This window comes from Herpailurus yagouaroundi, unplaced genomic scaffold (assembly GCF_014898765.1).
Source record: "Herpailurus yagouaroundi ecotype Mexico unplaced genomic scaffold, PumYag 222, whole genome shotgun sequence".
In the NCBI taxonomy this organism is placed as follows: Eukaryota; Metazoa; Chordata; class Mammalia; order Carnivora; family Felidae; genus Herpailurus; species Herpailurus yagouaroundi.
The window spans coordinates 1,298,616-1,323,697 of record NW_024412453.1 but is presented as its reverse complement, the minus strand read 5'-3'; the positions used below and the strand labels follow the sequence as shown (position 1 = coordinate 1,323,697).

General features: G+C 44.2%; 1 protein-coding gene across 1 annotated transcript in view; it reads right to left on the bottom strand.

Annotated features, from left to right (window-relative positions):
• COG7 (component of oligomeric golgi complex 7) overlaps positions 1-25,082 on the bottom strand; it is an 88,229-nt gene that overhangs the window by 21,243 nt on the left and 41,904 nt on the right. Inside the window, exons 8-12 of the mRNA XM_040458770.1 lie at positions 19,048-19,175; positions 17,972-18,126; positions 12,249-12,365; positions 5,663-5,728; positions 456-642 (exon numbers count right to left, since the gene is read on the bottom strand). Coding sequence (XP_040314704.1) covers positions 456-642; positions 5,663-5,728; positions 12,249-12,365; positions 17,972-18,126; positions 19,048-19,175 — 653 coding nt within the window. The remainder of the gene's footprint in view (positions 1-455; positions 643-5,662; positions 5,729-12,248; positions 12,366-17,971; positions 18,127-19,047; positions 19,176-25,082) is intronic.

The window sequence follows — 25,082 nt, the reverse complement described above, 5'->3', positions numbered from 1 at the left end:
CCCCTGGGGAAGAGGCTCGACTTCCCCCATGGAAGGGCTGGGGGCCTCCTCTGTGGCTCCTGCCCAGCAGCAGGCAGTACACACTCTGGTCCCCTCTCTGCCATTAACAGGGGACTGTCCTCAGACTAGAGCCAGGGGCTACCTGCCCCACCCATCCCCACGCAAGTCTGACTACGGCAAGCCCATCTGGACACACGTCTGAAGCCATGTTCTCCCGCCTGCCTTTCGTCAGTAATAAAGCTCCACTTATCCACCTCCTACACCTATGTATCCACCGGTTCTGACCCAGCTTCGTTTATTAGCTCCTGAAAACATGATGTGAGTGAGACAGAGAAGTGGCAGTGGGGCACGCTGCAGACCACAGCCACCCCACAGAGCCAGAAAGCCTGGATCAGAGAAGGGGTGACGAGAGAAAAGCTTCCATGTGCAAGAATGCCATCCGTCTGGTCTCATACCTTGAGGGTATAAAGTATTTCCATTAAACTGGCATATTCAGCAGGGTTATCTTTCTGGAGGTAATTATATTCTTGCCATGGGTTCCTGGTAGAGCTCTTCCTGTCTGTCAAGATGCTGTCCTGAAAGCCGGCCAGGTTCCGAGGGCTGTAGGAGTCCGAGAGATACCTGCCAGCTGTGGACAAGATCCTGAAATGAAAGCGATGACCATTATGCCCTGAGCTATTTGTGGGGAACTTCCTCCTTGGGGCATTCAGCTTCTCCTTACTAAAATCCCAGGATATGCTTTTGAGGCAGATTGATTTCGGGTCCATTTTATAAGGAAAGGAAGACATCCTTCACTGCTGAGGCGTGAGCCGCACGTCAGATGCATGAGACACCAGGTGTTTTCATTTCCTATTTAACACTCAGACCACCGGAATATGCCACCTTCCTAATGTGACATACAGCCTACACAGAGCAGTGCTTGGTTGACTACGGTCTGGAACACTATACATGTTCTGTGCAGCCCTTTCTCGCTCTGTGACCATCACTGTGTGGAACAAAGCCACAGGCTGCTGGTGGGCACCCTGGCCACAGCAGCACCAGACAGGGGCAGGAGAGTGGTCCCAGGACAGTGGTGGCAGCACGTCGAAGCACACCTCCAGCCACAGGACTCGCTATCACACAGCCGGGCCGGAGTGGCGTTTGTCTTCAACCGTCCTGTATGGTTTACTTTCGTGGCTTAGGTGCCACACAGAGATCTACTGAGAGAAGCAGGCGCTTTCCAATTGCTCTGAGAAGGAACAATGCCTGGGGGAGGTTCTCAAGGACAGCCAATCTTTAGGGCTTGAATCTCCATCTTCTGTCTCCACCAAGGGCACCTTCCCTGACGGATGCTGCAAATCCTCCTGTTTCCCCCAAGCCCAGCTCTACCATCTGGTCTATACGTCCAGAATTGCACAGCACTACGTGAACATATGCCACCAGGAGGAGAGACACTGTATTACGTCCCGAGTGTGGCTAACTCCCTAACCCCTCCTTCACCATAATTTCTCATGAAAGGAATTGCCGCGGACCTGGCAGCTTTTAGGTGCACGCACTTTAAAAAAAAAAAAAAAAAGTCCAGGGGCGCTTGGGTGACTTGGTTAAGACTCCGACTCTTGATTTCAGCTCAGGTCATGATCTCACGGTTTGTGGGTTCAAGCCCAGCATCAAGCTCTACACTGACAGAATGGAGCCTGCTTGGGATTCTCTCTCTCTCTCTCTCTCTGCCCCATCCCATCCCTGTGCATGCACATACTCTCTTAGAAATATTTTTTTAATTAAAAATTAAAAAACAAGTCCAGTGAGCCTATCAAGGAATGTGTGTACTTGCAAACAAACGGTGGGGACGGGCCCTTCTTCAGGAACCGCTGTTGACACAAGCAGCTACCTGCCTCTGCCACTAAAAAGTTACGGTTTTCCCTCTTGCTTAAACTACAGGTTATTTCGGCTGGCTCTTTTGTCTGCCAAACTGTGGCCTATTCCTGCCACCCTTACTTCCAAGTCTTCACTATCTGTGGGGAAAAAATGGGGGGGTTCTCCCCCCACCCCAGCACTGAGCACAGGGCCTGGCCCATGGCAGGGGACGCTGGGTTTGGCAAGCAGGAAGTCGACAGCTGCCTTCTGGGAAATCAGTTCCCCTTGGCAGGGTCACAGCCATACGTGTCTCCACTGTCGGCTGGGGGAAACTGAAGAAAACCAGATAAGTCAGGAATGTTTTAAGTATTAAAGACCACAGTTTAAAATGTCACTATAGTAAGCTCTACAATAAGAACCAAACCTTAAAAAAAAAAAAAAAAAAAGAGGAATAAATATAGCTCCAACCCCAAGGAATGAATGGTATCTTTTCTTCCCAGCCTCCTCTTCATCCAGACAGACACCATTAGATGATCTAATCATCAGACTCCGACTTCCTAGGACGTGTGTTTGCTAGTGCTATGAACTAAATCTTACTGAAACTACTGGATTTCTTCACTCATAAAGAAATGTCTTCTCATCATTGGAATGGGCTATAAGCAGGTCTTGGGAATGTCAGATAATTAAACAGTCCTCGACCTCAAATAGCTCAGAGATTAACCGGGGAGTCCAACCTCCATCAACATGGCAGGAGAATGCAGTCAATATGCACAAAGGAGGGAGAGACTAACGTTACACTTCCATCTGCTTCTTCAATTCATTTCCTTTCACAAAAAGTTGTTAGCCACTTCTTCACAAGCCATGGAAACCTGTAAATTTACAACGGATCCCCCAAACCTGATTTCCCACTGAACTGAGACCTCATCCCAGTGAAAACACCACTGGGCCAAAAGTTAAGTGGTGGGTGCTGCAAACATGCAGAGGGGCCGTAGCAATCTCCCTGGCATCTCACCCAACTTGCCCAGTGCAAGAAAAAGCCTTCTAGTGGCACTCAGCCCATAAATCACAAAATGATCCCTTTCTGCGAGGTGATCTTAAGAGCCCAAGAGCCAATGTCACTCTTGTCGCTGAAGCCATCTGGAGCGTTTCCAGCTACTGACTCTGCCACCCAGGGGGTGGTGGGGAGAGGAGTGGCCCTTGGGCCAAGTGGAGTCTGGGCTCCCCAGGGGAGACTGACAGGCAGATAAGTTTTATAGGCAGCTGCCACACGTGGCCTCCCTGATGGGAACACAGATGATGACTGTCACTCTTTTCCCTTTCCAGGCTCAGTGCTTTCAGAATGATATCGCCTCTCAGAGAGGCTCCCTTGGATACACCCAGTCTGTTCTCATCTCACGCCAAAGCTCAGGCCAGCCTTTCAGCTTCTCTGGGCTGCAAAATGCAGGTGGAGAGAGAGGCTCATCTTTTATCTACCATGTCCCCATTCAGCTTCCTAACCAGATTTTTCTTTTCCTTCTAGAATGTAATATTCACTTTCATTAAAAGATTAAGGAAAACCTATGTGTCCTGATATGGAAAGATGTCTGCTTTACACATGCAGAGAAATCCAAGTCCAAGGAGAGACGCTAACTTGTGAGAAAGACAGTGTGGGGGTGACACACTCTGGACGGCTCAGCTGACGTCCAGGTTCCAAACATGGCCTCGTGTCGTGGTTCCATGACCTCAGACACAGCTATTTCCACAGATCATTTATTTTTACTTAAGTTACTACCTGTGCCAGACTCCATGCCTCAATGTTTCTTCGTCTGTAAAAATGGGGATAAGAAGGGGCGCCTGGGTGGCGCAGTCGGTTAAGCGTCCGGCTTCAGCCAGGTCACGATCTCACGGTCCGTGAGTTCGAGCCCCGCGTCAGGCTCTGGGCTGATGGCTTGGAGCCTGGAGCCTGTTTCCGATTCTGTGTCTCCCTCTCTCTCTGCCCCTCCCCCGTTCATGCTCTGTCTCTCTCTGTCCCAAAAATAAATAAAAACGTTGAAAAAAAATTTAAAAAAAAAAATTAAAAAAATGGGGATAAGAACAGTCCCTACCTCTTTGGCCACTGGGAGGATTAATGACTTAATTCATGTAAAGTCCTCAATGTCAGAGCTCAGTAAATTATGGGTGGGGGGAGATGTTAATAATGTTTCTTCTAGAGAGGATTTTTCACGCGAGTAGAGTTTTCATTTTTATTTTGCATACTTATGAACTGTTTTAATCTTTGCAATGAGTTGGGGCCAGGCTATAATCACTACTGAAATTAATAAAATAAGCTACATGCGTTTCTTTCAAATACATAAATGTGACATTTTCAGCTCTTCCTAGGATGCCTCTGAAAACCCTGACCCACTGGCCCTCCACCACAGGCTCCCCCACAGTATGTGCCTGTGTGCATGTCGGCACGAGTGTGTGCAGAGGGTTATTGGTTACTGCATTTATATTATCTACACACTCCACTATATGCCTGGGGTGTCCGGTTTTATTCATTCCAGGAACTCACATAATTTCTGTGCTGGGCTGTTTGGGAGTTATAAACAGTTGCACATCCTAGCCAGCTATAAGACAGCTGCCCAGAACGAAAACCACTGTGGGAGATTGTGGGACTTGAAGACGGTCTGTGGGCTCAGAAATGAAAGAAGACAAGAAGTGGCCAAAAAAAAAAAAAAACAAAAAACCAAAAACAGCTGACTTGGAGCACTGACTCTGTTCCTCAGCAACTCATCCCTACTTCCCACGGGGTGGATGTGTTGTTGTGTACACCCCACACCAACCACTCCCCCCCCCACCCCCCGGAGCTTTCATTTCACAATAGACCACTGCCAGAAATTCCTTCCTGTCCGGATTGCTTTAGGACAATAAAGAATTATCCCAGAAAGAGGTGATGGGGCTGCTGCTAGGCCCTCACACAACTGTACGAAATAGATTTCTTCCCCCAGCTCCTGGAAAACACAGAAGTCAGCTGTCCCAAGGGAATGGGAAATTTAGCTGGAAGAAAGAAGGAAGGAAATTTGGGAGTCTGGAGCCCTCTGAGTCTCGGGAAAACTCATCTGAAAGGGGCCACTGCAGGGCAATGGAAAACCCTGGCAGGTATCAGAATAGAGAAAGGGGTCAGAGTTAGGGGAGAGAAAGGAAACCCTCCTTCAACACACACCACCCCCGGCACCACAGAATTCTGCAGAACCCGGAAGGCTGGCTGGATTAATCCCGATTCTACGGGCTGCCCCAGGTGAATTCACCACCACCTACAATGCTGTTTCTTTTCTTTTTTTTTTTTTTTTCCAACGTTTATTTATTCTTGGGACAGAGAGACAGAGCATGAACGGGGGAGGGTCAGAGAGAGAGGGAGACACAGAATCGGAAACAGGCTCCAGGCTCTGAGCCATCAGCCCAGAGCCCGACGCGGGGCTCGGACTCCCGGACCGAGAGATCGTGACCTGGCTGAAGTCGGACGCTTAACCGACTGCACCACCCAGGTGCCCCTACAATGCTGTCTCTATGGAGAAATTTATTGTGAGTCCCAATAACTAACTTACAAACAAGCAGTGGGAATCCAGCCCAATTACAATTTGGAGACAACATGTACTGTTTCCTCACTTGGGCTGAAACTTCCATATCTAACCAAAACTTTGTGACCACTGCCAAATAGCTCAGAGCCTTGCCCTTTTTAGGTGCTCAGTATTTGTTAGTCCTCGAGCTGTGTGGCTTCCAGATTTGACCATATGTTGTCATTGCTGTGCTGTGCGTTCTATCCGGTTCTTCCCAAGAACCCAGGGACTCGCCCACAGCCCTCACCTACCTGTTTGCTAGCTGCTGCTCGAAGTCCCCACATTGCCGCAGGAGCTCGCCACAGGTAGCTATTATCCTAAACAAAACAAAAGGCACTTCAAGTTCAAGTATCTGGAATGTTGACACAGGACAAACATTATCTCATTCATAAAAATTCTAGCTATTCACTCCTTTTGGTGGGGCTGGATTCTGGAAAAGTGGTTAACCATTTGACAGTCTACCTGATGTGTTTTACTAATTAGTAATTCATGGAGAAGGTAAAAGTGACCCCCTTCTAATGCCCTCAAGTCACAGGCCTCTCTGCTTCGAATCACAGTTCTGTCTACAGGTCAAATGATCTTACATTTCCAAACTACTGAGGAGCTCTGGGGCTTCGTCCTTAAGAAAACGGGTTGGAAACACTTCCTATCTAAAATTTAAAAACCAGGGCACCTGGCTGGCTCAGTCGGAAGAGCATGCAACTCTTGATCTCGGGGTCGTGAGTTGGAGCCCCACATGAGGTGCGGAGATTACTTATTTAAATAAATTTTTAAAAACTTTAAAATAAAATTCAAAAATCAACGATACATTTAAAAAATCATTCACCACAATTAAGTGGGATTTATTCCCAGGATGCAGTGGTGGTTCAATATTTGCATATCAATCAACGTGACAGATCACAAGAGAAAGGATAAAAATCACACTATCAGGGGCGCCTGAATGGCTTAGCTGGTTAAGCATCCGACTCTTGATTTTGGCTCAGGTCTTGATATTGCAGTTCATGAGATCGAGCCCCATGTCAGGCTCTGTGCTCACAGCACAGGGCCTGCTTGGGATTTTCTCTCTCACTCTCTCTCTCTCTCTCTGCCCCTCCCCTGTTCACACTCTCTCAAAACAAATAAACATTTTTTTTTAATTTTTTTTTTAATCTTTATTTTTGAGAGAGAGAGACAGAGTGTGAGTGGGAGGGGCAGAGAGAGAGGGAGACACAGAATCTGAAGCAGGCTCCAGGCTCTGAGCTGTCAGCACAGAACAGAGCCAGATGCGGGACTTGAACTCACGAACTGCGAGATCATGACCTGAGCCAAAGTCTGACAGTCAACCAACTGAGCCATTCAGGTGCCCCCAAATAAACATTTTTTTAAAGTCATATGATCATCTTAATAGATGCAGAAAAATCATCTGACAGAGTACAACATCCATTCATGATAAAAACTCTCTAACAAAGTAGATTTAGAGGGAGCATACCTCAACATTATGAAGGCCATTTTTGAAAAACCCACAACTAATATCCTCAATGATGAAAAACAGAGAAGAGCTTTTCCCCTAAGGTCAGGAAGAAGACGAGAATGTCTGCTCTCACCACTGTTATTCAACACAGTACTGAAGTCCTAGCCTCAGCAATCGGCAACAAAAAGAAATAGAAGGCATCCAAATTGGTAAGGAAGAAGTAAAACTTTCACTATTTGCAGATCACACAATACAATATAGAGAAAACCCTAAAGAGTCGACCAAAAAACTGCTAGAACTGATCAATGAATTCAGTAAAGTCAAAGGATACAAATTCAGTGCATAGAAATTTGTTATATTTTTTACACTAATAATGAAGAAACAGAATGAGAAATTAAGAAAACAATCCTATTTACAACTGTACCAAAAATAATAAAACACTTAGGAATACACTTGACCAAAGAGATAAAAGACCTGTACTTTGAAAACTATAAAACTCTAATGAAAGAAATTGAAGATGGTACAAATAGAAAGATGTTCCATGCTCACGGACTGGAAGAAACAACATTGTTAAAATGTCTCCACTACCGGAAGCAATCTATAGATTTAATGGAAGCCCTATCAAAATACCACCAGCATTTTTCATAGAACTACAACAAATCATCTTAAAACCTGAAGGGAACCACAAAAGACCCCAAATAGCCAAAGCAACCTTGAGAAAAATGAACAAAGCTGGAGGCATCATAATTCCAGATTTCAAGATATACTACAAAGCTGTAGTAATCAAAATAGTATGGCATTGGCACAAAAATAGACACATAGTTCAATGGAACAGAATAGAAAGCTCAGAAATACACCCACACATACAGGGTCCATTAATCTACAACAAAGGAGGCAAGAATATACAAAGGAGAAAAATAAATCTCTTCAACAAATGGTGTTGGGAAAACTGGACAGCAACATGCAAAATAATGAAACCGGACCACTTTCTTACACCACACACAAACATAAACTCAAAATGGATTAAAGCTTAAATATGAGACCTGAAATCATAAAACTTCTGGGAGAAAATATAGGCAGTAATTTCTTTGACATCAGCCATAAAAACATTTTTCTAAACATGTCTCCTCAGGCCAGAGAAACCAAAGTGAAATCAAACTATTGGGACTACACGACCAAAATAAAAAGCTTTTGCTTTTTGTGAAAGTAACCATCAACAAAACAAAAAGGCAATCTACTAAATGGGAGAAGATATTTGCAAATGATGGGCTAATATCCAAAATATATAAAGAATATATACAACTGAACACCAAAAAACCCAAATAATCCAATTAAAAAATGAGCAGAGGACTGAATAGATGTTTTTCCAAAAAAGATACACAAATGGTCAACAGACACATGAAAACATGCTCAGCATCAGTCATCACCAGGGAAATGCAAATCAAAACCACAATGAGATACCACCTCACACCTGTCAGAATGGCTACAATCAAAAATACAAGAAATAATAAGCATTGGCAAGGATGTGGAGAAAAAGGAACCCTCCTGTGATGTTTGTGGGATTGCAACTGGTGCAGCCAATGTAGAAAACAGTATGGAGTTTCCTCAAAAAAGTAAATATAGAATTACTATATGCTCCAGTAATTTCACTACTAGCTATTGACCAAAAGAAAACAAAAATACTAATTCAAAAGATATACCCACCCCCATGTTTATTGCAACATTATTTACAATAGCCAAGACATGGAAGCAACCCAAATGTCCATCCATAAATACCATATACACTTGGATAAAGTGTACGTGGTATGTATGTATATATGTATGTAGATATTTATACATACACCTATATACACATACCTGTATATATATACATATATATACAGGTATGTGTATATAATATATATATATACACATATATATAGGTATGTGTATATAATATATATATATATTATATACACACACACCACATACCTGTATGTGTGTATACACACACACACACACACACACACACACACACACACACTGGACTATTAGCCATAAAATAGAATGAAAAATCTTGCCATCTGCAACAACATGGATGGATCTAGTGGGTATAACGCTAAGTGAAATAAGTCAGTCAGAAAGATACCACAGGATTTCACTCATATGTGGAATTTAAGAAACAAAACAAAGAAAAAAAGAGACAGAGTTGTAAATACAGAGAACAAACCGGTGATTGCCAGAGGGGAGATGGGTAGAGGGACAGGTGAAATAGATAAAGGGGATTAAAAAAAATTAAATTTAAATTTAAAAATCAAAATTCATTACTTAGTATTTGTTAGATGTCTGCTATTTACAAGGCAAAGAAAACTATTTTGATACTAGAAGTTATCTCTGATCACATGAAAGGCAGATGAAGATTAATCCACTTGGCTTCTCAGAGATAAGCCTGAATGACCATCATACCTGTATTTAATAATCCTTTAATTTTCAAGTAATTTTATGCTGGGCCTCCAACTCCAGGTGCTGAGTCCTTCAACACCAAACTATAATGTCAGGACAAATCCAAGGATTAAAAAACATCTAAAGTCTAGTTAATTTTTAACTTTCTCTAAAAGTGCCTATCATCACCGGGGTATCTAGGCATTCCATCATAAGAAAGGTTTATGAGAAAGTGAAATATTCCACTTTTCACTTGCCTCAGGTACAACAGAATAACCTTGTACATAGTATTTTCTGGTGTACCAAGCCACCAACGACGATAGGGGATATAGTTAGCATCTAGAACATTAAATTTCATCCCCCCAAAATAAAAGTCCAGATCAGAGCCCATGAAGAGATGATCCCTGGGAGGCCCTGGATCAGAGCAGATCCAGGGTCTGGATGTGCCGGATGTGTGGGCCACCATGCTGAGACCTACAGGTGGCACCGGCACCCTGTGCAGGCCAGGGATCAGGCAAGTGGGTGAAGAGCAGCCTCCCTCTTCTGAATGTACATCCCTGAAGAGAAGTTTTAAGGAAAAGAAATTCTTTTTTTTTTTAATTTTATTTTTTATTTTTTTTAATTTACATCCAAATTAGCATATAATGCAACAATGATTTCGGGAGTAGATTCCTTAGTGCCCCCTACCCATTTAGCCCATCCCCCCCCCACACCCCTCCAGTAACCCTCTGTTTGTTCTCCATATTTATGAGTCTCTTATGCTTTGTCCCCCTCCATTTTTACATTATTTTTGCTTCCCTTCCCTTATGTTCATCTGTTTTGTCTCTTAAAGTCCTCATATGAGTGAAGTCATATGATATTTGTCTTTCTTTGACTGACTTATTTCACTTAGCATAATACCCTCCAGTTCCATCCATGTAGTTGCAAATGGCAAGATTTCATTCTTTTTTGATTGCCGAGTAATACTCCATTGCATATATATATATATATATATACACACACACACACACACACACACACACACACACACCCCACATCTTCTTTATCCATTCATCCATCAATGGACTTTTGGGCTCTTTCCATACTTTGGCTATTGTTGGTAGTGCTGCTATAAACATGGGGTGCATGTATCCCTTAGGAACAGCACACCTGTATCCCGTGGATAAATACCTAGTAGTGCAATTGCTGGGTCGTAGGGTAGTTCTATTTTTAGTTTTTTGAGGAACCTCCATACTGTTCTCCAGAGTGGCTGCACCAGCTTGCATTCCCAGGGAAAAGAAATTCTTGATTGCTTTTGACCTCGGCCTAATAGTAGAGCTACTACCATGCACAGTAGTGGGAGAGCAAGGGCACAAGAGGACATATGGCCAGGCTACTGGGACTTCAGCTGTCAGCCCCAGGAAGTGAACCCAGTGCTTCTAGAGCTTCCAAGCTTTAAGCGATATTAGAAATCTGAACTGGGGCACCTGAGTGGCTCAGTCAGTTAAGTGTCTGACATCAACTCAGGTCACGGTCTCAAGACTCACGGGTTCGATCCCCACGTCAGGCTCTGTGCTGCTGACAGCTCAGAGCCTGGAGCCTGCTTCGGATTCTGTATCTCCCTCTTTCTCTGCCCCTCCCCTGCTCACATCTGTCCCTCTCTCTCTCAAAAATAAAACAAACATTTTAAAAAAATTAGAAATCTGGATTATGTTAAAACTGGTTTTTAAATGTTGAAAACTCACCCAAAATTTTTTAAATGATGTGATCAAACAAACCATGTCCGTAGGTCAGATCTGGCTCCTGATGCAGTCTGCACCTTCTGGCTAGAACTTTCAAGGACCAAACCTTCTTAGGCCACTGCTGATCACATTCCCACCAGGCCTCAGGGCTTGGGGCAACAGGGGTCTATCTATTGGCTCACAGGTCATAGGGGCTACCCCAGAATCTGGCCCTGAACAACCATTTGGGAGGGTCACCTCAATGCCTGTCATGGAACTCTTACATGGGCCTTTTCAGGCCAGATAATGCTGCCTTATCACTTAGTGGTATGGTGCTTAAACCAAAAACAGGATCTGGGCACCTGGCTGGCTCAGTCAGTAGAGTGTGTGTGACTCTTGCTCTCAGGGTTGTGGGTACGAGCTCCCCATATGGGGTGTAGACATTACTTTAAAAAATAAAATCTTAAAAAATTTTAAAAAATAAAGATAATAAAAACAGTATTCAATCAGCTGTATATTTTCTAATATGCAAGTTCTAAGTTACTTTAGGCCTGAAAAAGTATAGGCTAAGGGGAAAAAAAATCTCACAACAAGTAGAAAATGTGAGTCACCAAAGGAGATAAGGAGCTCATAAAGACTGTTTATGCATTAGGAGTGAGAGAGGTCCTTCTGGTGCTGCTGGTGCTGTTGTTAGTTCTAACTGGCTTGTTTTTAGAGTCTAGAGGTTTTGCTTTAAAAAAAAAAAAGGCAGTGAAAGATGAAAAAGAAATGAACCCCTTACAAACACATTCATCATTTTTACATATTATATGATGCATGCTTATGCTTACTTACTACACGGGGCACATGCTTAAATTACAGCTCTCGGGGCACCTGGGTGGCTCAGTTGAGCATCTGACTCAATTTAGACTCAGGTCATGATCCCAGGGTTGTGGGATTGAGCCCCTGCTTAAGATTCTCTCCCTCTCTCGTGGCGCCTGGGTGGCTCAGTTGGTTAAGCGTCCAACTCTTGATTTGGGCTCAGGTCATGATCTCACGGTTCGTGGGTGTGAGCCCCACTTCGGGCTCCGCGCTGGCAGCGCAGGGCCTGCTTGGGATTCTCTCTCTCTTTCCCTCTCTCTCTGCCCCTCCCCCACTCGTTTGCATTCTCTCTCTCAAAATACATAAATAAAAAACTTTAAAGGTTCTCTCCCTCTACTCTCCCTGTCCCCGACTCACAACTATCTCTCTCTTAAGTAAAAAATAAAATCACAGCCCTCATTTTACCTAATGGAGTTCTGAAAAGCTGTCCAATCTTCTTGAAAAAGTGAGTTGGGAGGAATATCATCGAGCTTGCACTTCTTTCGTATCGACTGGAGAGTACTGGTGAAATCGGACACGTACCTGTGAGGAAAGAAAACAAAACAGACGGGGATGTCAACGTCAACTCATATCTGAAGACGCTTGGAATTACGTGGCTTTGGACAAATGGCCAAGGACCTCAAGACCGTTTTGTAGAGGCTCCTGCTGGCTGAGCAGTCCGACTGCTTATGAACTCTGACCACAGAAGGGTCTCCTCTGTATGGCAGGACCATCTTTCTCACCTGGAAGGGCAGCTTTAAGGGAGATGCTCAAGATAAGGAAGGGGAGAGCCACTAAGATGAAGATTCTGGTGACTGGACAGGTGAGAGGTGGGGCTGGTCAATTACTCCTTGGCCCAAAGAATTGTCCTGAAACATCACCGTCCCTCTAGGATACCTGACTATCACCGAGGACACCATAAAGCAGCTCGCCAAAGTCCCCGGTACTTCTGTGGCATTCTTCCCCCCCCAAATCTAGATTAAGCAGCCAAGCTCCATGGCAGGCGAGAGCCCACCTTTAATGGCACAGGAGCACGAAACTGGATTCAAAGCTGAAGACCCTCCCTCATCAGACTGCTGTTTGCTCCTGCTGTATACCACATGCTTTCCCTCATGGGAAAGGTTTAACCAGACAGCTTCTTTCACGTGTGTGTTCGAAGCACGTGCTGTCACTAGGCTGGAAGCTCCTGGAGAAGAGGGACTATCCCTTTGTGGCTCATAACCGTTCCCCCAGAAATTAGCACAGGGCTGGCCATAAAAGAGACACCTGGGAACAGTTCCCGAACGAATGCCAGACTGGCAGTGTGGCCTTGGCAAAGTGTGTGGGTGTCTTTGGGCCTCAGCTTCCTCATCCTTAATGACGTCTGCTAAATTGCCTCACAGGGTTGCCGTGATGATAAAATAAGATAAACGAAGTAATATACACAAAAGTTCCCCAGAAAGTAGGAAATGCAAGCTGATGTGGGGTGGTGGTGCCTTTGAGGGCGTACAGCTCTTGGAAAACGAACGAACAAGTGCAGATCCTTGCGTATCAGGAAAGGGTCAGGGGAGGTCCTGTTCTCTGGAAACCACGAGGCTCCCTGAAAACCCAGGCCATCTGTGTCCCTCACAAGAAGCGTGACCTCTCTCCCTCCCCAAAGCATTAGCTCGAAGCGAGGAAAGTGGGATGTGACGCCCAGGGCACAGGCCTGAAGAGCAAGCTGGTGTGGGGGAAAGAAAGGCCACAGGCAGCAGAAACTGCTTCAGACCTCTGCGCTGACTACAAGTGACACCGCGGCCCCCTGGACACGGGCCCGAGGCTTTAGAGGGGAGAGCCATGAAACCGATATCCACCCACGGCACCTCCCCTTTGTACTAAGAGGAGGGACAGCTTTCTGTCAGTCCTTGTGGGAGGGGGACGGGCCTCAAGGACCAACAGACGGGGGAGGGCGGGAGGAGGGACGCTGAGGAACACGGCTGTGCTTCAGCCGCAGGAGGTTAACCGACTGTGCCACCGCCCCGCACTATGATGGAAAAGTCTTAAAGGAGCATGCCAAGCAGCGAGGCCCTTGCTCTGCAGGAGCTCAGGACAGCATTCTGGGAGGCCGAGTAGGCAGTAGAGTACTGGGGGAGGGGGTGTCCATCGGCCACAGTGTTCACCACATCACAGTTTTGTCACATTTGTTCCCAAACTTTCCGATTCTCTCTCACAGTAAATGTTCCTGGGGGTCCCTGTCATGTAAGAGTCGCTGTGTTAGGGGCTCTAATACATGCTTTCACTTGATACCCACAACTGCCATGAAGATGGCCTCCTCAGTTTACTCAGCGAAAAGACACCGAAGCTCCCAGAGGCCCCAACCGGTAAGCATCAGAGCCAGGGCTAAGCCCAGGTGGCTCCGACCACAAAGCCCACACTCCTGTCGTAGTTGGGAAGCCCTTGATTCTGAAACCCCTTCTCAGTTGCTTTATCCTATGGCTTTACCCTAGTTCAAGTTAGGCCAGCCCCCTCTAGCCTCCCCCATGTGCCCCTGCTGTCCTTAATGCCCTCCCCATGACTGAACGATGTCCCCTCCCAACCCTGCTCCAGTTAGCTTCACTCTGATTGCCCGAATTTTACAAACAGCAGCTACTGGGGTAGCTTCAAAATCTTCCCTTCTAGAGGGGACCTAGTTTCACCACATACCCTATATACAGTTTGAATTTTTAATATAGATCTATGTTATTTTTTTAATAAATTTTTTTTAATGTTTTATTTATTTTTGAGACAGAGAGAGACAGAACGTGAGCAGGGGAGGGGCAGAGAGAGAGCAAGACACAGAATCCAAAGCAGGCTCCAGGCTCCGAGCTGTCAGCACAGAGCCCGATGCGGGGCTCGAACTCACAGACTGTGAGATCATGACCTGAGCCGAAGTCAGACGCCCAACCAACTGAACCACCCAAGCGTCCCATGTTTATTCATTTTTGAAAGACAGAGAGAGACAGAACACAAACAGGGGTGGGACGGAGAGAGAGGGGGACACAGAATCCGAAGCAGGCTGCAGGCTCCAGGCTCCAAGCTGTCAGCACAGAGGTCGACACGGAGCTCGAACTCACAAACCAAGAGAACATGACCTGAGCCGAAGTCGGACGCTTAACTGACTGAGCCACCCAGGTGCCCCTGTTATTTTTTTTTTTAATGAAGTAACCAAAATAACCAACAGAACTGGAAGTAAAAATATCACTCACGAGAGCTGAAAGGGGCAGGGGATAAGAGAGAGGAACTTCCTTAAATAAACCCAGTCCCTCAAGATACAGTAGTTAAGGTTGAGGGGCGCCTGGGTGGCTCGGTCAGTTAAGCATCCAACTCTTGATTTCAGCTCAGGTCATGATCCCAGGGTTGTGCGATCGGACCCCGAGTTGGGCTCCACACTGAGTGTGGAGCCAGCTTAAGACTCCCTCTCTCTCCCCCTCCGCTCCTCTCCTCCACTCCTGCTCTCCCTCTCCAAAAAGAATTTTTAATGTTTTATTTATTTTTGAGAGAGAGAGAAAATGTGAACCAGGGAGGGTCGGGGGGTCAGGAACAGAGGATCTGAAGCAGGCTCAGCGCTGACAGCAGCAAGTGGGAATGGGGGCTCAAATGGGAACAGTGAGCCGAAGTCAGAGACCTCAACCGGCCAAGTCACTCAGGCACCCCCCTTCTCTAAAATTAAAAAAAAATAATAGTTAAGGTTGATAAAAAATTTTTCTTTACAGAGGGAAGAGCTGAAAAATCTTTTATCTATATAAAATTTTTAATGTTTTATTTACTTTTGAAAGAAAGAGAGAGAGAGAGAACGCAAGCAGGGGAGGGGCAGAGAGAGAGGGGGACAGAGGATCCAAAGCAAGCTCCACATTGACAGCAGCAAGCCCAACTCTGGCCTCAAATTCACGAATCGTGAGATCATGACCTGAGCCAAAGTCAGACGCTTAACCGACTGAGCCACCCAGGCAGCTGACATCTTCTTTTAAAAGAGTAAAAGCAAAATGTGCAAGAGTGGGTATTTCTGAGCAGAAGGACTAAGGGTAGAAAGGAAGGGAAGAAGATTTTGACTTTTTAATACTTTTTTGTATTCTAAAAAATTATTCTACAGCATTATTTTTGTTATTTTATAGTAACGTTTTTATATCTCGATACAAAATTCTTTCCATCCACAAAGTCCTGGCTGGTGCTGGAGACAGAAAGTGGTTTTGTCTGATTAGACTTGTCGCTCATGCTTCTTAGAAAAGTGAACGCATCTGGGCTCACCTGGCTGCACCTCTGTCTGAGAGCAGGGCGTGGGTCCTTGGCAGCCCTAACGTCTACACTGGGAGCTGCCCTCCGGAGGTGGTAACTGCCCACTGCACCACGGACCTCAGAGCTCACAGGGGCGTGCCCAGTATTTCTGGAATGCCAAAAGCTCCCCTAAAATTTACTACAGGAAAACAGCATTCAGTTCAATTAAAAAAAAAATTTCTCGAGACTGAGGGTGACTTCATTCTAGAACAAGCTAACCAAGGAAGGTCTTTGGAGAGCCTAAGAACATATTTGTCTCTAAGTGGGAGACTGGAGCAGACCGACCTGAGGGCCCTCATGCCTCAACTGCACGGGTCAGAAAATCCAGCCTTATGCTGCTTGCTCACTTGTTCCTAACTCAGCGTGATTTAGTGTCCTCTTCTTTCTCTCCACAGCTCTGTTGCAATGGAATTCACACACTACACAATTCACCCATTTAAAGAGTACAATCCAGGGGCGCCTGGGTGGCTCAGTCGGTTGAGCGGCCGACTTCGGCTCAGGTCATGATCTCGCAGTCCGTGAGTTCGAGCCCCGCGTCGGGCTCTGTGCTGACAGCTCGGAGCCTGGAGCCTGTTTCAGATTCTGTGTCTCCCTCTCTCTGACCCTCCCCCGTTCATGCTCTGTCTCTCTCTGTCTCAAAAATAAATAAACGTTAAAAAAATTAAAAAAAAAAAAAAAAAAGAGTACAATCCAGTGATCTTAGTGTAGTCACAGGGCTGTGTGACCATCACCGATCAACTTGAGAACATGTTCATCACCTGAAAAAAAAGCCCTGTATCTTTTGGTATTGAACCCCCATCTCCTCCAAATGTCCACCTCTCCTCAGCCAGGGGAGAATCTATTTTCTGTTTCTACCCACTTGCCTGTTTTCAATCCTTCATACAGGTGGAATCATACAGCATGTGGTCTTTTGTGACTGACCTCCTTCACTTAGCATGATGTATTTCTCTCATTTTTATATTTTTAGCTACACAAGAAATGTATGACTATATGCTTTTTTAAAAATCAGAAAATAACAAATAAAGCTAAATCCTCTATGAATACCACCCTAGTCCTTCCCTCCTTCGCTATCTCCCCAAAGAAAGCAGATGTTTTGAGTTTGTGGCCTAACCTTCCAGGCATTAGAGCTCAGCAAACCTTTTTTTTCTGCTAAGGTCCCATTATTTTAGGTTTTGAGGGTCCCAAGGTCTCTGCTCTAACTACTCACTTCTACCTTCATAGACCATAGATAAGGGAATGGACATGGCTGTGTTGCAATAAAACTTTATTTACAAAAACAGAAGGCAGGCCAGATTTGGCTCATGTGTTAAGAGTTTGTTGACACCTCTTCTACAGGAATATACAATGTATGTTAAAGCATGGGAAAAAAAAACAAAAAAACAAAACAAGATCCAGAACAGGGATTGGTACTCTAGGCTATTTTGTAAGTGAAATTTTCCTGGAATACAGCCATGCCCATTCATTTATGTGTCATCTACCGAAGTTTCTATTGACCATAAGGTCCAAAAGCCTAAAATGCTTATCATCTGGCCCTCTGCAGAAAAAGTCTGCTGAACCCTGCTATGGAAATTATACCCTATTTTTTGTATGTTGTTTTCACATACTGTATTAGACTCTACATAGGATTCTGCAACTTGCTTTTTTTTTTTTCACTCAATGAACTCTATCAATGTTGATATGTGTAGCCCTATTAATACTGTAACTGCCAAATAGAGTTCCCTTGTACAAATATACCATATCTTATTTAGCCATTGCCAAATTCATGGCCATTCAGGTGCTTCTCCAGGGCTCACAGGAGGAACACAGAACTCACGCATTTTCAACTGGGGCAGAGAGCGCCCTCCGGAGTAGCCGGCCCTGTCCCCACACCCCAGCCTTACTTGGCAAAGAGGGATTTCAGTGCTGTCAGCAAGCCACAGGTCCCGAGGCCATTGGTGAATCTGATGCATCTGTCAACAGCTGCAGAAGCCAGAGCGAAGAGCTTGTTCACAGAGTGGCTCAGCTCCTGCACACAGTCAATGACCTCCCCGTGCTCCTGGTCAGCAAATATGGACAAACGAAAGCTGCCTCAGGCTCGAGAACAAATGAATAGACAACATTAAGATGGAGGAGACCTCCAAACCCCTTCGCCCGTGGTAAAACCACCCAAGTCAGGTGGCAGAAACACAGCGCCAAGCGGCAACAGCCCTCTGGGAGCCTGACCCAAGGGGAGGAAATCGACGTGGCCCGTGAGATCACACATGTGAACTCCTGCCAGAAAAGCAGGATCAAAATCCTGTATTTTTCATCTCTTTCCTCTTTTTCTGTGATTAAGATGGCATCTCCCCCCTGGCTCTAAAGCTAGAATTCAAATTCTCCATATCAGACACTCCAGAAGAATGTAGGAAAAGGAAAATGCTTCCTTCAGGGGCAAGAATGTAACTGAGGCGGAACGGACTTTCTAGGCATGTCCCTGGAAAACAGAAAAATGGCAGGAAGCAGCAGAGTTTAACTAGTGTGAGATCTACTCTTAAATGTCAACTCGCCTCATGCTAGATAACCTTAATATTTGTAATGGGAATGCCTTCTATTCCCCTCGGAGGCCCGCACAAGCAAACCCGCCCCTGGGGCAGGGTCCATGAATGTACAGTTCCTGTGCCCATTTCCATATATTCCTTAGACAAAAGACTGCCATAATAAGAATTTGTCAAATCAGGGAGATCATCAACTTATCCCCAAAAGAATTAAGTCTCTCATTCTGCTGGACCTTTACTTGAGATTTTAAATAGAAAATTGGTAGCATATCTGTGGTTTCATTTTACACTTTGATTGAAAACCCCACAAGGTAATTAAGAGCCTGTTTTTGCACACCTGTTCCCACTCTTTGCACACCTGATGCCACCTCCCCACTTCACCAACCCCGTGGCTGGCAAACCGTATAATTCCTCGATGGCCACCGGCAGTACTATGACATTACCAAGGGCACAGCGCTGATCTGGATGAGGACGTTCTTCTCTTCCATGTCGCCATACTTCAGTTGGTAAGGTTTGTATGGACCATATACAGCCTCCACCAGCTCTGTGACTTTCACCAGGTTGTACTCATCTTAAGGGAATCAAAAATTAAAATTGATGATGAACAAAGAGTCAGAAATTGCTGGAAAAAAAACAGGTGAAAGATACTGTACGGGAACTTTTCTGGTCTCATCTTGGGGTGACTACATTTTGTCAATTTGCTTTTGTTGTTCATGGAAGTTCCCACAATCACTTCAGTAAATATTTTCATAAATGTGAGCTCTATGTATTATCTGTCCGGAGCACTATTTAAAAAAAAATGTTTAAGGTTTATTCATTTTTCAGAGACAGAGAGAGATAGCGTGGGGGGGAGGGTAGGGGCAGAGAGAGAGGGAGACACAGAATCTGAAGCAGGCTCCAGGTCCGAGCTGTCAGCACAGAGCCCAACATGGAGCTCAAGCTCACAGACCGTGAGATCATGACCTGAGCTGAAGTTGGATGCTTAACCAACTGAGCCACCCAGACGCCCCACAGAGCACTATTAAAGCCACCAACCCCCTTCGTTCCACAACCTGTCATGGTCAAGAATCCCTTCAAATGCTAACTTTAGCCAAGGTCAAGTTGCAGAAGTGCTACAGAGAAAAGGCTCTGCAGGAAGAACACTTTTCCAGAACTTGCAACCCCATATACTAGGCATTCCAAAAAACTCCTATATTCAATACATAAAAAAATGCAAAGCATGTTTGTATCAAAAATCAAAACAGGCATATTGCGGGGCGCCTGGGTGGCGCAGTCGGTTAAGCGTCCAACTTCAGTCAGGTCACGATCTCGCGGTCCGTGAGTTCGAGCCCCGCGTCAGGCTCTGGGCTGATGGCTTGGAGCCTGGAGCCTGTTTCCGATTCTGTGTCTCCCTCTCTCTCTGCCCCTCCCCCGTTCATGCTCTGTCTCTCTCTGTCCCAAAAATAAAAAAAAAAATTAAAAAATTAAAAAAAACCCAGGCATATTCCAGGACATAGCAATTCAGCTTCCAAGTTGAACACTTACCCAAGTGACTTTAGCATCTATTAATAACCTTTGCCTGATGATTATAAAATGTTGATTTCCTGGAGAGGCTGGGTGGCTCAGTCGCGTAAGTGTCCAACTCTTGATTTCAGCTCAGGTCATGATTTCACAGTTCGTGGGTTCAAGCCCCTCATCAGGCTTCACACTGACAGTGCAGAGCCTGCTTGAAATTCTCTGACTCTCCCCCACTCTCTCTCTCAAAATAAATAAACTTTAAAAAAACTAAAATGGTGATTTCCTAATTCCCTCATTCTTTCTACATCTATATGCAGGCCTTCTTTTGTAAAGAAGAGATTTTCCTCTTTCCCTCTCTTTAATACAATATTCCTGTGAACTCGTGGATTCGTTTTATATTCATTATGTCATGATCCGTCATTGTTGTTATTCACTTTGATGTGCAAGTTATTTCAAATTTGGTCATTCCAGGCTGCCTCCTTTATCTTTTTGAAACATCCATAATCAGTCTTTGAGTGTATCAGCTGGGATCCAAAATCTTTTCTATAGCCTGCAAGAACCCACAAGGACTGACCTCAGAAGGTGAAAGAGGGAAGCAGTGAAGAGTGAAGGCTCTCCTATCCAAGTTCTCTTGCCTCCTACTTATGTGACTATGTGCCAATGATAGAACTTTCAACACCTGTTCCCTCAACTGTACACTGGGGTTAATAATGGCATCAATCTTTGGCACAAAAACAGACACTCAGATCAATGGAACATAATAGAGAACACAGAAATGGACCCACAAACGTATGGCCAACTAATTTTTGACAAAGCAGGAAAGAATATCCAATGGAATAAAGACAGTCTTTTCAGCAAATGGTGCTGGGAAAATTGGACACCAACATGCAGAAAAATGAACCTGGACCACTTTCTTACACCATACACAAAAATAAACTCAAAATGGATGAAAGACCTAAATGTAAGACAGGAAGCCACCAAAATCCTCGAGGAAAAAGCAGGCAAAAACCCCTTTGACCTCGGCCGCAGCAACTTCTTACTCAACACGTCTCTGGAGGCAAGGGAAACCAAAGCAGAAATGAACTACTGGGTGGGACCTCATCAAAATAAAAAGCTTCTGCACAGTGAAGGAAATAATCAGCAAAACTAAAAAGGCAACCAATGGAATAGGAGAAGATATTTGCAAATGACGTATCAGATAAAGGGTTAGTGTCCAAAATCTATAGAGAACTTATCAAATTCAACACCCAAAAAACACATAACCCAGTGAAGAAATGGGCAAAAGGCATGAATAGACACTTCTCCAAAGACGACATCCAGATGACCAACTGACACGAGAAAATGCTCAACATCACTCATCATCAGGGAAATACAAATCAAAACCACAATGAGATACCACCCCACACCTGTCAGAATGGCTAACATTAACAACTCAGGCAACAACAGATGGTGATGAGGATGCAGAAACAGAGGATCTCTTTTGCATTGGTGGTGGGAATGCAAGCTGGTGCAGCCACTCTGGAAAACAGTATGGAGGTTCCTCAAAAAATTAAAAATAGAACTACCCTATGACCCAGCAATTGCACTACTAGGCATTTACCCAAGGGATACAGATGTGCTGTTTCAAAGGGCATATTCACCCCAATGTTTATAGCAGCACTATCAACAATAGCCAAAGTATGGAAAGAGCCCAAATGTCCATCGATGGATGAATGGATAAAGAAGACACACACACACACAATGAAGTATTACTGGGCAATCAAAAAGAATGAAATCTTGCTGTTTGCAACTACGGGCATAGAACTAGAGGGTATTATGCTAAGCAAAATTAGTCATAGAAAGACAAGTATCATATGACTTCACTCATATGGGACTTCAAAGTACAAAACAGATGAACATAAGGGAAGGGAAGCAAAAATAACATAAAAACAGGGGAAGGACAAAACATAAGAGACTCTTAAATACAGAGAACAAACAGAGGGTTGCTGGAGGAGTTATGGGAGGAGGGATGGGCTAAATGGGTAAGGGGCTTAAGGAATATACTCCTGAAATCATTGTTGCACCGTGTGCTAACTTGGATGTAAATTATAAAAAATAAATAAATTATAGAAAGAAAAAAATGGCATCAATCTTACAAGGCCTTCATGGAGATTACATAAAATCTCTGTGTAGCATGTGATAACACTTAATGAATGCCAGCTGTCTCTATTGTTACTGCCCAGCCTTTCCTCCTTCACAATTCCCCTGGCCTCCAGCCTTCTTGTGCTTCCTCAGAAGCACTGGGCTCCCTTCTGGTCAGTTCTGTCTGGAAGGACCTTTTTTTCCCTTACCCTCCTGCATCTGGTCACCTTCCATTCTTCTTTCAGGACTCATGCAGCTGAAGTCACCAGGCTCAATCAGCATTGTTTGTTCATATATTCTCCTAGAACCACTCTGCTTTCTTTCAAAGTACTCATCTCATTCTGTAATTATATACCTATTACTATGATAATTTGGTTATCTCCCACCAGACCAGATGTTGTGTGAGAGCAGGGACTGTGTCTGGTTTTGCTCAGTGTTCAGCATTCCAGTACCAGTTCATTTGTAGTTGAGTGAATAAATTAAATACGTTGTGACCTATCCATAAGGCAGTCATGAAAAATAACTGGACACACACATATATATAAAACACACACACATAGTTGAGAACCAGAGTTCTCACTATACAAGAAGAGATGCAGAAGGTAAAGTGGATCTGACTTAGAAGGATCAGTATAAACTGGAGATATATATTTCCTAGCTCTGTCCACCAAAAGGACCTGGAACCCCAGCAACAATGAGCACCCTCAGTGTCCAGACCTTGGTTTCTAAATACCATTTCCCACTAAAAGAAACCTGGCTCCTCGGAAAACATAGGTCTGAGGCAGGAAAAGTATGTGTTCCCGGAATTATTTGTGCCAAACAGCAAGGAAATACTCAAAGACTGATGGGGACATGTCAAAAAGATACAGGAGGCAGCCTAAAGGAGCAACTACTGTCCAAATTTGAAATAATTCAAGCATCAAAATGAATAATGGCAACGGTAAATCATAACACAATGAATAAAAAAAGAATCCATGAATTCATAGTGATATTAAAGTAAAGAAAGGGGGGGTGCTTGGGTGGTGCAGTTGGCTGGGTGTCCAACTGTTGATCTCAGCTCAGGTCATGATCTCAGTTTGTGAGTTTGAGCCCTGCATCAGGCTCTGCAATGATGGCATGGAGCCTGCTTGGGATTCTCTCTGTGCCTCCCCCACTTGTGCACACATGCGCTCTCTCTCAAAATAAATAAACAAAAATTTAAAAAAATAATAAAGTAAGGAAAGGGGGCACCTGGCTGGCTCAGGAGGAGCATGAAACTCTTGATCTCAGGGTCATGAGTTTGAGCCCCACATGGTGCAGAGATTAAACAAATAAAACTTTTAGGGGTGTCTGGGTGGCTCAGTCGGTTGGGTGTCCCTTCAGCTCAGGTCATGATCTCACAGTCTGTGAGTTCAAGTCCCACGTCCGGCTCTGTGCTGACAGCTCAGAGCCTGGAGCCTACTTTAGATTCTGTCTCCTTCTCTCTCTACCCCTCCCCCACTCACACTCTGTCTCTCTCAAAAATAGAAAACATTAAAAAAAATTTTTTAAATAAATAAAACTTTTAAAAAGTGAGGAAAGAAAAAAAATCTCTTCTTTACAAAATAAGGTCTGCAAATAAATGTAGAAGGAATGAGAGAATTAGGGAATTGCCATTTTTTTAAACGTTTATTTATTATTGAGAGTCAGAGAGAGATAGAGCATGAGCATAGGAGGGGCAGAGAGAGGAGGAGACACAGAATCCAAAGCAGGCTCCAGGCTCCGAGCTGTCAGCACAGAGCCCAACGTGGGGCTCAAATTCACAAACCGCAATATCATGACCTGAGTCAAAGTCGGATGCTCAACCGACTGAGCCACTCAGGTGCCCCGAGAGTCGCCATTTTATAATCAGTAGTGTGAAAATTTATTCAGGCAAGATTTATCAATGGATGCTAAAGTCACTGAGTAAATGTTCTTTGAGGATTAGTATTTTCCTATCAGCTCAAAGCATCACCCCATGAATTACTTATTAATTACAAAGAGGAAGAGGTACCTTTATAATAGAGAGATCTACTGGATACACTAGATACATCTACCAAGTGATTAATCCAACCATCACCAATAATTGCACATTATGTGTCTCCTGATGTGATGCCACAGGAAATACACATCATCATCATCAATGTAGTATTCTTGCAAAAATATTTAATCTAAATTTAATCTTCAGGAAACAATCAGACAATTCCAGAATATGGGACATTCCACTAGAAAATTACACTGTATTCTTCAAAGATGTCAATGTCATGAAAGACAAAAGAGAGGTGGGATGACTGTTTCAGATTAAGAGTTTAAAGAGACAAGACAAAAATAAACAAAAAAGAGACAAGACAACCAAATACAATGTATGCACATCGATTGATCCTAATGGGAGGGAGAGGTGGAGAAGCAGCTTATAGAGACTTGTGGAACAAATGGAAAAATTTGTGTATTAGGTGACAGTATTGAGTCAATATATATTGGGGGGGCTAATAACAACAATAAAATATTCTATTAAAAATATTTAAAGGGACACCTGAGTGGCTCAGTCAATTAAGCGTCTGACTTCAGCTCAGGTCATGCTCTCATGGTTTATGAGTTCAAGCCCTGCATTGGGCTCTTTGCTGTCAGCACAGGGCCAGCTTCAAATCCTCTGTCCCCCTCTCTCTCTGCCCTCTTCTGTCTCTCTGTCTCTTAAAAGTAAACATTAAAAAAGAAATTAAAAAAAAAAAAAAACTAAAGGATACAGAGACCCTCTCATTCATGCAGAATCAGTACATATATATAACACAAAATACGGTTTCTAAATGGTAGACTAAGAATGACCTTTTTCCTTCTTTGTGTTTTCTGGGTTTTTCTATAATGA